Below are 15,831 nucleotides of genomic sequence, written 5' to 3'. Positions count from 1 at the left end.
TAAAACACGACCTTCTTTGGTTTTAAAAATATTTCTAAGTGACATTAAACCCGCGTGTGCATTTCGAACGTCCTTGCCATAGTTTTCTTTATAACATGGGTACAGTGGTTAAGTCTTCAAAGACAAATACGGAAAAACTTTAACTAGTTGCAACTTTATTGCAAGCCAGTCATTTCCCTCTTTGCAATTTTTCGCAATTATTATAATTAAATGCAGCCGTATAGTGAGAAAGAACTTGTTTTTTCAATGACGATTTTGCCCCCCGGGCGTTTGGAAGCGCCCGCTAATTTGATCGCGTGGCCAAGGTTAATGGCACCTGTAGGCATTCACTTTCAGAAAAATGCGCAGCCTTCGCTGAAGATTGTGAAGGCTGCGTTCGCAGGTCGGAGGCGATGTGTCCCCCAGTGGCCTGCGGAGACTGGACTCGGGCGCACCCGCCGGGGAGGAGCGATTGGCCACCCGCGCACACCCGCTCATCCTAGAGGGGCTTGGAGGACCCGGAGCCGAGTGGCGTCGGGGGAGGTCGGAGCCGGAGGGACGCGAGTCCGCTCGGCTCCCAGCAGCGGGCTTGGGCAGCCGAGAGGCAGCGAAGCAAAGGCCAGGAGACCCGCACAGAGCAGAAGCCCACAGCCGAGCTGGGGGGTCACCGTCCCCGGCGGCCCCGAGCTGACCCGGTCCAGCCCCATCAGGCCCCGCCCGGCCTGCCCCCACCTCCCCCCCACCCCGCCCCGAGACTGTGTGCTTTGCCCGGTGTTAAGTTTCAGAAGTCAGGATGGAACGTTTCGGGTTTCTGTTCACACGGTTATTGCAGGCGCCGCGGTGGGGACCGCACAAAAGAGACGAGGGTTTGTGGGGAAGGGGTTGTGTGGTTTAACGAGGGCTTAACCCGCGGACTGCAGGTCCTTCTCGCTCTCCGCCTGCCCAGCTCCCGCCCGGGATCGGCCTTCTCAAGTCGCGTCCCTTCCCTTTCTCCTCCCCGCCCCGCGCCGGTCTTGTGTGAGGAAAGAGAATGCAGTGTGAGAGGGACACCCTAAGCAGATCCCCAGAAAAATAAGAATCCGTCCGTGGCGCAGGCTTCTGGCGATTGACTGACGCCTCTTTCTCAGAGGCTTTTCCGCACTTAGCACAGAGCTGCCGGACGCGGTGACTGCAGTCTCGGCTTGACCCGGACCGACCCGGCGCCCGCCTCCCGGTATCGCGGCGGCCGGGCTGGCAAACCGACTCCGGCTGCCCTCGCAGACACATCCGCGTAGCCGCCGGTTCCAGAGATACTACTTCAGATCATGGAGAGAAAGAGCAGCTTGAAAACGTTTGAGGGCCCATCTAGAATGGTATACAACCCACGCTGTCCAATGCACAAAAAAAAAACTGGACACGAATTCATCTTCTAGAAAACAAATTGCCAAGCCTGATTTTTCTTTTCTTTCACGTAGGGATTCTAATTAACTCTACCGCTGTGACTACCCAAACCAGGGAGTGTGGAGAATTGCAACTATCTGGATCATCCAAGCCCGAAAAACTCGAACTTGGAAAAACTACTAAACGTGTCCTAAAATACCCGCATCATTGCTCTAGTCCTTCCTGTCACCAGAGTAGACACAACTCCGACCCAAGGTCTACTCAGCGGGATCTATTATCTACAACCTACAGCCCGGGTGGCCAAATACAAAGAACTGATTCAGAGCAAATCGAAAATCGTTTGGTGGCCTGTCTCTCAGACCCTCCGACCGCCAGCGGTTTTAAGTACCTGGTCGGAGAAACTCGCGTCCTTATCTGTTCTCGGCCCAGAGGCCGCGGAAGCAGCCGTGCGAGTTGCCCGGGAGAAAAGCAACTTTGATTTAGGGTTTCCAAAAACCCCAGAGGGCAAATGTGACCGCCAGGGTCAATCAGTCAGCAGTTTTGGTCCAGACAAGGGACAGTCGAGTGGGGCGGTTCGGTTAAGCCACGGCGCCTCCCGACGTCACACACGTTCGCTCACACTCAGCCACGCGCTTGGGGTTATTCTTTAAACACAGGGCTGAAACTTCACGGGCAGACGGCGGGGTGCGGAGGAGCGCCAAAACCCGAGGTCCAGAGCCCGCCCCTCGCCGGCCCGCCCCCGCCGCGCCCGCGCCGGCGCCCGTGCCCACGTCCGCGCGCCTCCCTATCTAGGGTTAGCAACTTCGCGCTCCCGCTCGCCGCGGCGCCTCCCCACCCGCGCTCAGCTCCCGGGCCGCCGAGGCGCGGCCGCGTTCCCACGCCTCAAGCCCGAGCTCCGCGGCCCGCATTGGCCAGCGCGGCCCCGCCCCTCCACCTCAGCCAATCCCAGGTCACGCTGGCCCCGGGGAGGCGGTGCCCGGCGGAGCGGGCGGGGGCCTGCGCGCGGGTGGCGGCCGAGGGGGCCCCGCCCGCGCGGGGAGGGAGGCGTGGCCGGCGCCGGCTCTTGCGGCCGAGCTGGGCTGCGGCGTGGGAAAGAGCCGCGAGGAGCTGACCGCGCCGCCGCCGGAGCCGCGCCTGCCGGGGCCCAGGGAGGGAGGGCAGGAGGAGGCAGGCAGGGAGGGCGCTGCGTCCCGCTCTGCGTCCGTGGCTCCGGCCCGGCCGCGCCCCGCGCGGTCTTCTCCGCGATGAAGCGCCCTTGCGAGGAGACGACCTCTGAGAGCGACATGGACGAGACCATCGACGTGGGGAGCGAGAACAATTACTCGGGGTGAGCGCGGGCTCGGCGGGAGCTGTCCTGAGCCCGAGGCATCGGGGAGCTTTGTGTACCAGCGGCTCGTTGGACATCCCGAGGTTCTTCTCCGCCGCCTTCCAGCCGAGCGGGGGAAAGTTTTTCCTAGAATACTTTTGAGTGGTGGGCGCTCGCGGAGCGCGTGTTGGGGTGGGGCGAGGCATGTGGGTTTGCACTCGAGGGGTGGGGCGAGAAGACGGGGGACGCGGCTGAAAGTGTTGCAGGGGCTGGCGAAGGGTCCCCCGGCTGTCAGCGTTGGGCACGCGGACTGGGAAGTCCGGGCGACCCGCGACGCTCCCGCCACCGAAACTGTACTGGGGAGCACTTTCAAAATGGGCCAGGCGAAGGGGAGGGGGGAGATTGTTTTAATATTTAAAGACGCTAAAAGATGACTTGCTTTTTGGAGAAATTAAAGCAATTAGCGATGGCAAGGCTAAGTAGGTTGAGATTTCCAGGTTGGTCGAGTGTAATTTGGTTGACAGAGGTGTGAGTGACAAGTCTTTCGGGCATCCTCTCTCTGACTACTTGTTCCTAAGTCTGGAAAAGATCGGGGTCGTGATCACAGAAGCCAGACCTCAACTATGCAGTGACAGAGGGAGGTTATGGAGGCGTTTTAGTGCCAAGGCGGGTCAAATGATAATTGCTTCTAATTGGCATCCCCAGAAGCACCTTAATTATTTATCTGCAGCTGTCACTCAAGAGTAAAATTCTTTCTACCTTTGGAAAACTGGTTTTCTTTCAATATTATTCTAACATGTACAGACCTTAGCCTGGAATCAGCAAAAGCAAAGATATTTACTTGAAATATTGTTTCCAAAGTATCTTATAATTATTAAAGTGTTGTTGTGTCATCTTAAAAAAAAAAAAAGAGATCCGAAAACAAAAGATGTGTGAAAGGTGAAACCAGTTGAGAAGGGGTGGGAATGAGGGGAACAGTTAATTCAGAAATAAGATCCAGAAGTGAGAAGGTGAGGTAATAAGAACCTGGTGTGCGCAGCATTTCTGAAATGAAAGAACAAATAACAGGAACCTGGAGAATTTGAGAACATGAAAAAGCAGAGTATCCATGAATTATGACGAGAAACAGATATCAACTAGAATGCATCATAAAAATTATGTGACAGTGCAGTGATTTGATTGAACTTTTGATACAAAATATTTTTTCATTAGCAAACTCAAGATGGGTTACAACTCAGAGTTTTAAGCTTAAATTGAAGGCTGAGAGATACTCACCTAGAGTTTTATTTTCAAAGTAAAATATTCACCTAATAGTTGATCTAATTTTTCTGTTACTTGCATATTTAATCTGGGGTCGTTCTTTTGGAAAATTGACACAGAAAACATTGAATTTGTCTTTTTTTTCCCCCTGTATGACTAATTGGAGTTTTGAAATAGATAACTTCTGTTTATCTTAAAGACTGCATCTAGGGACAGCAGTTTGACATACAGTGACTGTATATCTGTTTGATAATACTACTAAACATGGCCTTTATTTTACAATAGCATTGCTTTGTTTAGTGGGTCTGACCTCAGGGAGGAGGAGGGATGTTATTAGAGATTAGCTGACTTTTAAGAAACATTTATGAGTGGAACTAGGAAGTACTAATATCTAACTTCTCACCCTGACTGCCCATAAGTATTTCATTGGAAGACCAATAAAAGTTTAGAGATGTTTTCTGCCAGTAGATTTGGCATCTGGATTACTTATTAAAAGAAAAAAATGGCATGATTCTTTCCTGAAAAGATATGAAAGGGCTGAAAGCAAAGTTTGTTAAGAATAAGAATTAAGAATAAAATAACACTGATCTGAACTATGTTCTCTCTCTGAATTATTTCATGGGTGCCTTCAAGCACCCAGAAGAAACAATTGTGGTGTTCATACAGCACCTGACAAACTCTTCTTATTTCGTAGGCAAAGTACTAGCTCTGTGATTAGGTCGAATTCGCCAACAACAACATCTCAGATTATGGCAAGAAAGAAAAGGAGAGGGGTATGTGATTCTTTTTTCTTTCTTTTTGTTTCCTGTAATCCTGCCTAACGTGTAGCAGTTGTATTTTTCCATTATGAATCATTTTATCATCTGTGTATTCATAAACTTTTGTTGTTGTTTTGCTTTTTGGGGATAGATAATAGAGAAAAGGCGTCGAGATCGGATAAATAACAGTTTATCTGAGTTGAGACGACTGGTGCCAACCGCTTTTGAAAAACAAGTAAGCTGCCCCCACCCCTGACCATCCCACCAAAGAGCTCAAAAAATCTGATTCTCTCATCTGGGAATGTGGGTTCTTGTTAAAGCTCATTAAAATAATGGTGTATGTGCCCTGATCTGGCACACAGCAGCTATTTCAATAAAATGCTTTGTTGTGGCAAAACTATTAAAAACATAATCCATCATGAAGTTGAAAAACATTTCCATTCTCTAGCTTATTTTCCCCTTCAGGGTAACATGTTCATGCTTTCTCTGTTCTTCCTATGAATACCAGTAGTGGTTTAAAACTGAGCTGTATGTAGTAGTCTTCTTAAAAAACAAAAACAAAAAAGATATCTACGTGAAATTTCATTTTTGTCTCAAACTATTTTTAATTATTCTTTCAAGTAAGCTCTTTTAATAAAAAAAAAAAAAAAAATAGCCAAAGCCGAGGAAGTAACATCTCTCGTTCTATTTCCTGAATAATAGTACTAACAAAATTTATTTACCAAACCACTTGGTTTCATTTTTAATCCCTGGGTTAATAGAATCATGTTTATTTTGAGGCATATTGTGAAAGTTTGGTAAAAATCAAACTAGCCATAAATTCCCCTTTTCAGAATTCAAGTATTTCTTTACCAAAAAAAAAGAAAGAAAAAGGAAAAAATATTTTGCACACTTGAGAAAGTAGGAAGCCAAATGTTTAAATCTTCCTCTGTCATTTTGGAAAAGTTGTGGTTTTCCCTCGGCCTCCATGGTTGACGATCAGATTTCTAACAGCATCTTTCAAACAGCATGGCATCATACCCTTGTTGAAGATGTTATACTTTCAATTAAATTCATATAGGATATAAGACATCCATTGTTTGTTTATTCCACTTTGTTGTTTCATGAACCACAAACATTATAAAGCAAGCCCCACAAAGTCCTTGGAAATTATCCAGAAACTGCAGTTTTGTTATTAGTCACTTTCACTGAAACTCCTGTTCATCTTCATGGAAAAATTGAACATGGACAGAAGTACAAGGTGTCGTATGTTATTGATTATACATTTTTCAAAGAAAAAAGGCACCCACTCTGTATGCTAAAACTGATAAGCTAAATATAATGGGCAAGTTGTAGTTTTGATTAGTAGCCTTTCCCACAATATGCTGAGAATGAAAATATCAGTAATCAATGACCTTTTTTACTTTCAGTACTGAAATGTCTACAGTTACGAGGAACAGTTCGGTGATTTTTGGGGGAGGAGGGAGGGTTGTTAGATTTTTTTTTTCCCCCCTTAACTGTCGACTTAAAACAAACCTTAAAAGCAGACCTCAGTAGTTTGGCAGTTAGTTACCATAAACACAGGCTTTCCCATTTGCTGAGCTTGGCGACCAACCCTGGTGAGCTGGCTCTGTCACAGTATGATTAGAAGAGTGTTCTTTCGAGCAGTTTAAATAACTCTGGCGCTCTCAGCATGTACTGGGTGCTGACAATTTTCACAAAACAAGTAAAGCATAGGAACCTGAAATAAACTTCAGTTTCCTTTTCAAGAAAACATACTGATTTAATTATTTAGCTCTTCCAAGAAATTAGAAGCCACCCACAGCCCTCTGAGACAGCTTAAAGTGGCACATTTGTATTCCAGTTGGTTTCCAGAGGTGCCTTAAAGTGGGGGAATGGGCATAAAATATATTTCCAAGACAGTTTTATTAAGAGCCGTTTTAAAGCGTTCAGATATCCTTAAGCATTTTTGATGCTTACTAGATAAAAGAGGTAGATTATGCTTCCTTGTTTATGATCTTGGAATTTACAGTGACACCTGCTGGTAGTTATTGGAGAAAAAAACTTTGAAAGTCTCTCTTTTTGCACTTTGGGTTCTACTTACAGTAGTGTAGTATGAATTACCTTAAAAGCATCTTAGAATTCTATTTTTGAAAAATATGTTTTTAACAATAATTTGCTGAGATCCTGTCTCCTTTTCCTCCAGAGTTGGATTCAACTGATCCAGACTTAAGTGTCAGTTGCCCTATAGTGTTAGATGCTCAGTCGTGTCCAACTCTGTGAACCCATCAATTGTAGCTCGCCAGGCTCCTCTGTCCATGGAATTCTCTAGGCAAAAACACTGGAGTGGGTAGCCATGCCCTCCGCCAGGGGATCTTCCCCACCCAGGAATCGAACCTGGGTCTCCCGCCTTACAGGTGGATTCTTTACCGCCTGAGCCACCGGGGAAGACTATCACATATCGCCTAATAAAGTGTATTATTAACCAGGGCAGAGATTGATGCAAAGTTTGAGAATTCTGCAGTTGTTATAGTTTGCGTGGAGTGGCTTAGTGTAATCGTTTTTGTGATTAAAAGTTACTTATCACGCCTTTTATTCTTTAAGAGTTAAAATGGCAAATATCTGTCACTAGGTGTATCATAATTAGTGTCTTCATGTGAAATTTGGAAGGAGTTCATTTTTTTTCTGTGAAAAAATTAAATTGAGAATTTCTTAGTGGGAGGGAAAATGAAAATTCAGGATAAATTGTTCCAAATTTGTTTCCATGGGATTTATGAGACTTCATTATTTGTTTATTCAGGGATCTGCAAAGTTAGAAAAAGCTGAAATACTTCAAATGACAGTAGATCACTTAAAGATGCTGCAGGCAACTGGGGGTAAAGGTAAGTTGGTGACTTCATTCCACCCCCGCTTTCTGCCTTTCTCTTTTCATTTTTTTCTCCTTAAGATTGTAAGGAAGTCATAGTTGAACAGTTCTTTAACAAGCTGAGATAGGAGGTCCCAGATTAAAGCCGTGGAAATCAATGCTAATGGCAGGATTGAACTCGTGGGAAAGAACTTCTGGAACAAAAGAAGCACTTGACCCTGGGCTTGTGTTTGCTTTCATAGTACTGTGGGAGTAAGGCTTCATTCATAGCAGCCTGGTCAGAGATTTGTTTGGGACTTTCAGAAGTGCATGCTGGAATTTGTACCAAAGACAAAACAAACACACAAACATCCAAACATAAACAGGAGGTTAGAGGCAAGCTTTTTCTCTTCTTCTTTCCCTCCCCCACCGTCCTCCCCTCCACCCATTAAATCGAAGCTAGGACTCAGTATCAAGCAGCTATTCCAAAAGAAGTGAATTTTCATTGTTGTTTTCAGAGTCTGATTGGTCTTGGATTCAGACCACACAGAGCATTTGAAGTGCAGGTAGTGAGTCTCTGTCCTGGAAACCACTGATGCAAGTCATTCCTGCAGAGAGCAAACAGGAGCAGGTGCCCTGGCCCTGTGCCATGGAGAGATGTCTTCTGTACCAGATAGTGATTTAGGGAAGAACAGCCCAGGGCACTCAGGGACGGACCCTCACGTCGTGGTGTAAATGGATGTGAGACCCTGAACGCTGATTCATTCAGATTTCGTTATCTTGCTTCTCACATATCAGACTTGATTTTGCCCCTTGTATCCTTTTCACCCTCCAGAAGGCCTTCGGTATTCATCTTAGCCAAGGGTACTGGTCTATGTTATTTGATAACTAGCTGAGGAGAGGGAACCACAAAGACGAAGTCCTGCAGCTACACCCTAGAGGCTTCTGTCTGTTCGGCATTGGCCTTTTATTGCAGAGCACCAGAGTCTTCCCTAGATCAGAGCGGAAGCAGGGCAAGGAGAGAGATAGCTGTTTACCAATCGGTGCCCAAGTATTTCAGTATTTAACTCCAGCTGAGGACCTGGGGAACATCAGCTCTGAGCGTCACCATCTTTCTACCTGTGTCAGGTGGAGGGTGATCTTAGTAAAGGGATGCCTTCCCACTCAGTGTGACTTACCCGCTGTTGTCCCTGCTCAAGGAACCGTCCTGCATGAATGAACATACTGAATGGGATATGGAATTGTGATTTCTTCTCATTAAAATGTAACCCTCTGCAAAGCATGCAAATATTCTTACATGGTAGAGAACTGGATGAAATTGTAGATGCCAGATCCAACCTAGCTTAGCCAGTGCCCCCACCTTTAAACCGAGACAGAGGTGCTAAGTGACATGGGGAGGCCTGTACTAGCAGCATTGAATTCTCAAGGGCCCCTGCAGCCCCAAGATTCTGTCTCTACACGTGCCACCCCAAGATATTAGGAGACTGATTGAGTTAGAGATGCTGCAGGGGAAAGGCTTTGATTGCTTTACCTCTCTTGGCACTGTTAGCTGTAAAGCTAAGAATTTTTATCCGCGTTTCAAATAGTTGGCATGAGCTATACTTCTAAAGAGTAATATTGTTCTTATGCCTTAGTATAAAAATGAAGTTCCATCTTGGTTGCTATTCTCGGCTACCTGAACAGTCCTAAAAATCCGTCCCAAAATAGTCTGTGAACAGACATTTGCGAGCAAGTTCCATACAAGTCGCCTGACTGCCCGGTCATTAGAGAGGTCACCTCACCAGAGAATGTGTGGGCCTTCGGGGGAGGGGGGGCTGGCAGTGTGGGCGCAAATTGTTAGACTCACAGCAGCTATGGGGCCTCAGAATGTACTGGCGAAGGGCAGAGACTCTGCGGTTAGGTTGCCTGGTTTCAAATCCTGGCTCTGCTATTTTTTTTTTTTAAGCTCTGTGACCCTGGATAAGTTACTAACCTTCTCTGAAGCCCAGTTTCTTCATCTATAAAATGAGGACAGGGAGAGTGTTTACTTCACAATATTATGAGTTTAGTCACTTAAAGCCCATAGAGCAGTGATGGAAGTGGCGTGGACCCCTCTGCTGTTATTTTTGGCCCAAGATCCAGTCACAGGAAACAGCTGCTCATCATTGTTTCCCTCTGCATTCAGCAATAGAATAGGAATTATATAATTTATATGCCTTAAGATGCAACAGAGAACTCAGCCATGTGCAACAACATATAGCCAGCAAATCACCAATTTCAATTACTTTGTGCCTAGTCATGAAAAATTCTTGGAAGCTCTTGGGGTTCAATTCTTTTGATCTATTCTTTAGTCTGTTTTGCTAAGGCAGTAGTTTCTAGAGAAGATTTAGAGTAACCTAAATTTCTAGATCCCTCTGGATTTCTGGACTTTATCTATTCTGATGATTACCTCCCTTCTCTCATGGAAGTCAGAAGTCTTCAAAGCCTTACAGAGAACCCTAAGGACACTTAATGTGAAATCTTTCTTTGGAGGCATCTTCTTCAGGAAGAACTTTACCTCCTAGTGTCAGGGGCTTTATTGCTAACTGTGCTGAAGGCCTGGGATAATAACAATTTTTGTTGCTTATTTTCCACATTTCATGATATTCTCTTATGTCAGCTTTGTGTTGTTACTATCTTAATGTATATATTTTTCCCAAAATTTCTTTTTTGGGACTTCCAAGTTTCTGTTGGAATTCTACTCTTGGACTTTGAATACTGTGACTACTATTTTTCCAAAGTCAAACTATAGAATAAGTTAGTTTAAATGTTAATAGATGATAAATGAAACAGGTCATACTTTGATCTACAGAAACAAAAAAGATAATACAGTAAATGCCTTAGATGAAAATAACCTTGTTTGAATTTGTCATTTATATATACACACATCCCCAAAGTGAGTAGACTAAATTTTAATTTAAAATTGTTTTTTAAAAAGACTTCCAAATGAGAAAAAAAATCTGAGAAGGATATGTTTGTACATGCTAGAGGTCACTAATTCAAAATGGTGACATTTCCCCAAATCTCTGATGGGGGAATGCCCTAAATGGGCACTGATACTAGTCAGATGTTATTATTTTCTATCTAATGTATTATCTTTGGATGAAAAGAGATTCTCATAAATGTGATGGACTTTAGCCATTTTTATGATAATAACCTTATGTGCAGGGGTACATGCATACACACTGACATAATTAACATACATTTTTTTTTCTTGAATAAATGCCAGAAAAACTTAAACTAAGCTAACCAATGAAAGAAATTTATATTTGAACTTCAGGAAAGCTAGGAGTTATAGTAACCTCATGTCAGCCAAGGAGCCTCATATTACCTGATAGAAAAATCTGACCTTCAAATTAGTAGCCACATTTTGTGTGTGTGTGTGTGTGAATTGAATTTTTTATTAGAAAAAAAATGCCGTATTTTATAGATCACCATTTATGAGAATCCTACTAAAACACCACAACAAACTGGCCTTGAAGAGAAACAGCACAATGACAGAAAACTCAAAATACTATACCTTTGAGGAGCCTGCAACCAGGCTAACTGAAAATCAACACACTATATAACCTGTTCATATTTGTGTGTGGTATGGTGGGAGTGGCCACATTTTTTAAAATCATTTTGCTTTCTTTAAATTTTTTTCATACAAAGAATGGTGTTTTCATTTTGTCGATTAAAACAAAAAACAACCATGAGGCACGAAGCATGTATGACTTTATTAAGCAGTTCTAGCACATTTCTAACAAAGTCCTCAATCTGCTTGTATGCTTTTCACGTCTCTGCTACAAATGCCAAGAGAGTGAGGATGTTTCCGATAAACCCTTTAATCTCTAACTCATGTGACAGAGACAGAGAGACGGGTCCTCTGTAATAGCCGTGCAAAAGTTTACTAGAGAATTTCACTGTCCCACCATACAAGAGGGACACCATTTTTTTTTCCTGGAAGTGTTTGAAACACAGATGTTTTTAATTTTTCCCCCCCACTGTGATATTTGGTTGCAAGAACAGCTGTAGTGTATAGCACTACCAGAATTGTCACACATGTGAATTGCAAAGTACACTTTCTTAACGGCTGCAAAAATTATGGCCATAAATAGCTGGCAACATCTTCAGGGAGGATTGCTAGTTGTACTTAAATCTCTGAAGAGGGTGGAACGTAGTTGGTGGTGACCCTTCGTAACGGTTATCATTCTGTCTCCCTCCTGCCTCTGCTGGCCCGCACGGTGCTCGAACCCCCTTTTAGGCTACTTTGACGCGCACGCCCTTGCCATGGACTTCATGAGCATCGGCTTCCGGGAGTGCCTAACGGAAGTGGCGAGGTACCTGAGCTCCGTGGAAGGCCTGGACTCCTCTGACCCCCTGCGCATGCGCCTGGTCTCGCACCTCAGCTCGTGCGCCTCGCAGCGGGAGGCGGCGGCCATGACCTCCTCTCTGGCCCACCACCATCACCCGCTGCACCCGCACCACTGGGCGGCGGCCTTCCACCACCTCCCGGCAGCCCTGCTCCAGCCCAACGGACTCCACGCCTCGGAGTCCACGCCCTGTCGCCTGTCCACCACTTCGGAAGTGCCTCCCGCCCACGGCTCCGCCCTCCTCACCGCCACGTTCGCCCACGCGGATTCCGCCCTGCGGATGCCCGCAACGGGCAGCGTCGCCCCCTGCGTGCCGCCTCTCTCCACGTCTCTGCTGTCCCTCTCCGCCACCGTCCACGCGGCCGCGGCCGCAGCCACCGCAGCTGCGCATAGCTTCCCTCTGTCCTTCGCCGGGGCGTTCCCCATGCTCCCCCCAAACGCAGCTGCCGCCGTGGCAGCTGCCACAGCCATCAGCCCGCCCTTGTCGGTATCAGCCACGTCCAGCCCTCAGCAGACGGGCAGTGGGACAAACAGTAAACCTTATCGACCCTGGGGCACAGAAGTAGGAGCTTTTTAAGTTTTCACGGAACTCCTCGCAGTAGCAACTGAATGTCCTTCATTTCCGAGTCAGCTTAAAACCTCTGCAACCCTGGAAGTAGCCATAGAGATGTCTGCAGACCCACAGAGAACAGTCAAGCTGTTTGAGACACAAACCTCACAAGTGGAAATGTGGTATTATCTTTTTTTGTTTTTTTCTCTGTTTTGGTTTAAGGCTATTTGGTAACTTGACATCAGCAACTTTTGAAAACTTCACACTTGTTTCCATTTAGAAGTTTCCTGGAAAATAATATGGACCATACCATTCAGCAGTGCATCAGGATGTCTGAATTGGGGAAGAAAAATGACCTGACTCAATTCTCTTGAAACTAGATGGGAAAAAAAAATTTGTGTTTCGTAAGTGCCTGAGCTAGTAAAGTTTTCTTTTGAACATACAACATTGCACAAGTAGAGAAGAGTGTAGAGGTTGGGTTAAGAAAGGATAAGGGACTGAAGCCCTGCATTAGGCTGCAGATACTTTAGTACAACCCAAGAGAAGAGCACTCTGTTGAAACCAGCAGGTTTTTATTGGCCAAAAGGATTGCTGAAAATAATTTTCAAGTTGAAAGTCCTAGTTTTATCTTAGTTTGCTTTCTTTGTACAGACTTGCCAAGTGGTGACATTTAGCAATGCATTCGTGTAAGCAATTATTACATCAGTGCTCAGATTAACAAGCATTTCTGCCCTGCCTGCAGACCCCCAGGCATTTTCTTTCATGGCTCAAAACGTGGTGCTTCTTTATATAAACCATGCATTTATAGGTTGTACCTAGAAGCAATTGCTTACTATGTGCCCACCAGAGGCTATCTGACTGATGCCAACTTGAAAACTCTCCAGTTGTAAAACTTTAATTTATTCTGTATCATTTGGACAATTTTTACATATTTATCTTATTGATTTCATCCCAATAACATGTAAAATCTGTTGTCACCTTTTGGTAAGAAGTTGCATTTCTGGAAGTGATGAGGCAGGGAGAGAACGATGGTAAGAGAAAAGCCACGATTTTTAAATGTCCGTTGTCAGGCTTGTGATTGCATTTGATCCCAAATCAAGATGAATGTATTCAATGGGATGTACATAAATTATTTTTGTCCATGCCTAGACTAGTGCTACATAATGTGTTTTGGTTTTGTTGTTCTTGTTTTGTTTAACGACAAAATAATCTCTTAATACTTTGAAATTGAGCACCTGAGATTTTATGTTTGAAAGACAAAGACACAGCATGTATTATTATGCACTTCATTTCTCTGCTGTGTGGAGAAAGCAATAAACATTATGAGAATGTTAAACATTATGCAAAATTATACTTTTAAATATTTGTTTTAAAAATTACTGTACCTAGTCTTCTATGCATTACTTTGTAACCTTTTTCTATGCAAAAGTCTACATATCACTAATTAAATGAAGTCCTTTTTGACCATTTTAATGTGGATGAGTTGCTTTGCAGAATGAAAGTTTACAGGAATTTCAAGAAAGGCCTTGTTTCACTAACAAATTAAACTTTGGCTTTTCTTTTTCTAAGTCATTTGGTATAATTCACAGCCTTGAAAATAACAGATATTTGAGTTTGTAAATCAATTAAATATAGGTGAGTATGACACCATTTGGAGGCAAGAAGTGATTGGTTTCCTCTGCCTTTTATTTTTAGCATAGTTCTTGGAAAAGTGCAAATACCAGAAGGTCAAATAATAGTATACTGAACGTAGGGTAATAAGTTTGTGTCATACATTTTGTAACTCAAATATTTATAGAGTGTTTTTAAAACATCACATGCATACATGATAGGTGTATATATATATATGTTGATAAATCCTCTGTACCTACCTCAAGATTCTTTTGATGCTGTAGAAACTATGCAGGGATCCCTCCTTCAATGAAGCCTAAAATAGACTATCTCAAGAGTTTCTGAAATTGTGGGGCCAAACATATGAGAAGAATTTTTTAATGTTCTTATTATGCTTATCAGTTATCCTTAAAGAAAAAAGTGGGAGACCTCTTAAATAATTTTAATTTTGAAAAATCAAGTATATAGTTTATTTTTTCTTTCTGTAAGTGGGTGAAAAAAATGAGCCAAAACAGATCACCTTTATTCCTTGTCTGTAAGCTCTGTGGTTATTTTATGTCAGTTAGCTCTGATGGGATTAGGTAACAAATAACAAAATGGGTTTAGTGGTATTTGGAGTTTGTTTCTTAATCATGATTTGTGGATAACAGGCATAGAAATAATTTTGATTTAGGATCTAATAGTTGATTCTGTGCCTGTTGTAATGACAGCATTCAAATAACTTTTTGTAGATTGTAAACTTTTAGTGGATCAGGATTTTTTAAAATTTGAATTAAATATTGAAAGTAAATCCCTTCTTCCTTTCATCTTTTTCTCTTCCTATTTTTTCTTCCTTATACTGTTTCCTTTCCAGTTAGATATTGGTTATTGTTTTTCAATTTAGTTGATTAAAATATTTGCCAGCCAACATGTTACGTGATTGCTAAGAGTTGTCAGTATTCCTAAAGATAATAGTCAGTAATTTCAATTGTTTAAATTTCATTGGTTCTTAATAATGTTTTACATCTTCAATTTTTAACATTGTATTTCATTCCATTAATTTTATCATTGAGTTTTCCTTCTCTGATTCAGTGTTCTGTGAAAGCAGTGTTCTGCATTTAAGTGTGGGAATTTTCAGTGTTCACTACTAAAATAGTAAAAAAAAAAAATTTTGTTTTTATAGTTTAAGGGAAAAAGAACTTTTAGGGTTTTATTTATTGGTGGCTTTTAGTTGGGTAAAAGTTGGTCCCAAAGTTAACTCAAAGGATTTTTGATGGGGAAAAATATGAAAAGAAAAAAAAAGGAGAACATTTTTAGAAATTTTGTTTTCCCCAGATGATGAAAGCTATATGTGAAACTAATTAGAACCTATTTTGTATTTCACATCAGTGAACAAGAAAGTATTTATTGAATAACTCCCATGTGCCCAGCATTATGCTGTGTACACTCACTTTCTAATGCTGTGTGATCTTGCAGCCTGACAGTGTTGGGTACGACTGCTACCTGAGCTATTCACGGGGACCCATTCTTAAGCCCATGCCTTTGACCTCTAGGCAGTAGCTTCTGGCAGTACTTTTGGACTCATTCATTCAGACCAACCAAAAGTTTCAACCTGCCTGAGATCACTTTGAGCTAAAGACAAGAGCAAATTAGCATAAAAATCACTATCATCTCTCCCGTTTAGTATATGAAAGGATAAAAAATAACAACTGCACTTTATAACAATGCAACATAAAAGGAAATTATTTTGGCAGTTCCCTGGTTTTAACTTTCAACTGTCAAGCAGTTGAGAGTTAAAATTTTAAACTGTT

At 43.2% G+C, this 15,831-nt stretch overlaps 1 protein-coding gene across 1 annotated transcript; it reads left to right on the top strand.

Annotated features, from left to right (window-relative positions):
• The first annotated feature begins 2,394 nt into the window (after positions 1-2,394).
• HEY2 (hes related family bHLH transcription factor with YRPW motif 2) lies at positions 2,395-13,897 on the top strand. The gene is made up of 5 exons (XM_043439478.1): positions 2,395-2,686; positions 4,620-4,698; positions 4,835-4,918; positions 7,463-7,544; positions 11,772-13,897. Exons 1-5 carry the CDS (start codon positions 2,604-2,606, stop codon positions 12,455-12,457), a joined length of 1,014 nt encoding a protein of 337 aa, XP_043295413.1. The 5' UTR covers positions 2,395-2,603; the 3' UTR covers positions 12,458-13,897.
• Positions 13,898-15,831: the final 1,934 nt, after the last annotated feature.

Source organism: Cervus canadensis, chromosome 20 (assembly GCF_019320065.1).
Source record: "Cervus canadensis isolate Bull #8, Minnesota chromosome 20, ASM1932006v1, whole genome shotgun sequence".
Lineage (NCBI taxonomy): Eukaryota > Metazoa > Chordata > Mammalia > Artiodactyla > Cervidae > Cervus > Cervus canadensis.
The sequence above is the reverse complement of the archived record's forward strand: the minus strand, read 5'-3'. Positions and strand labels throughout refer to the sequence as shown.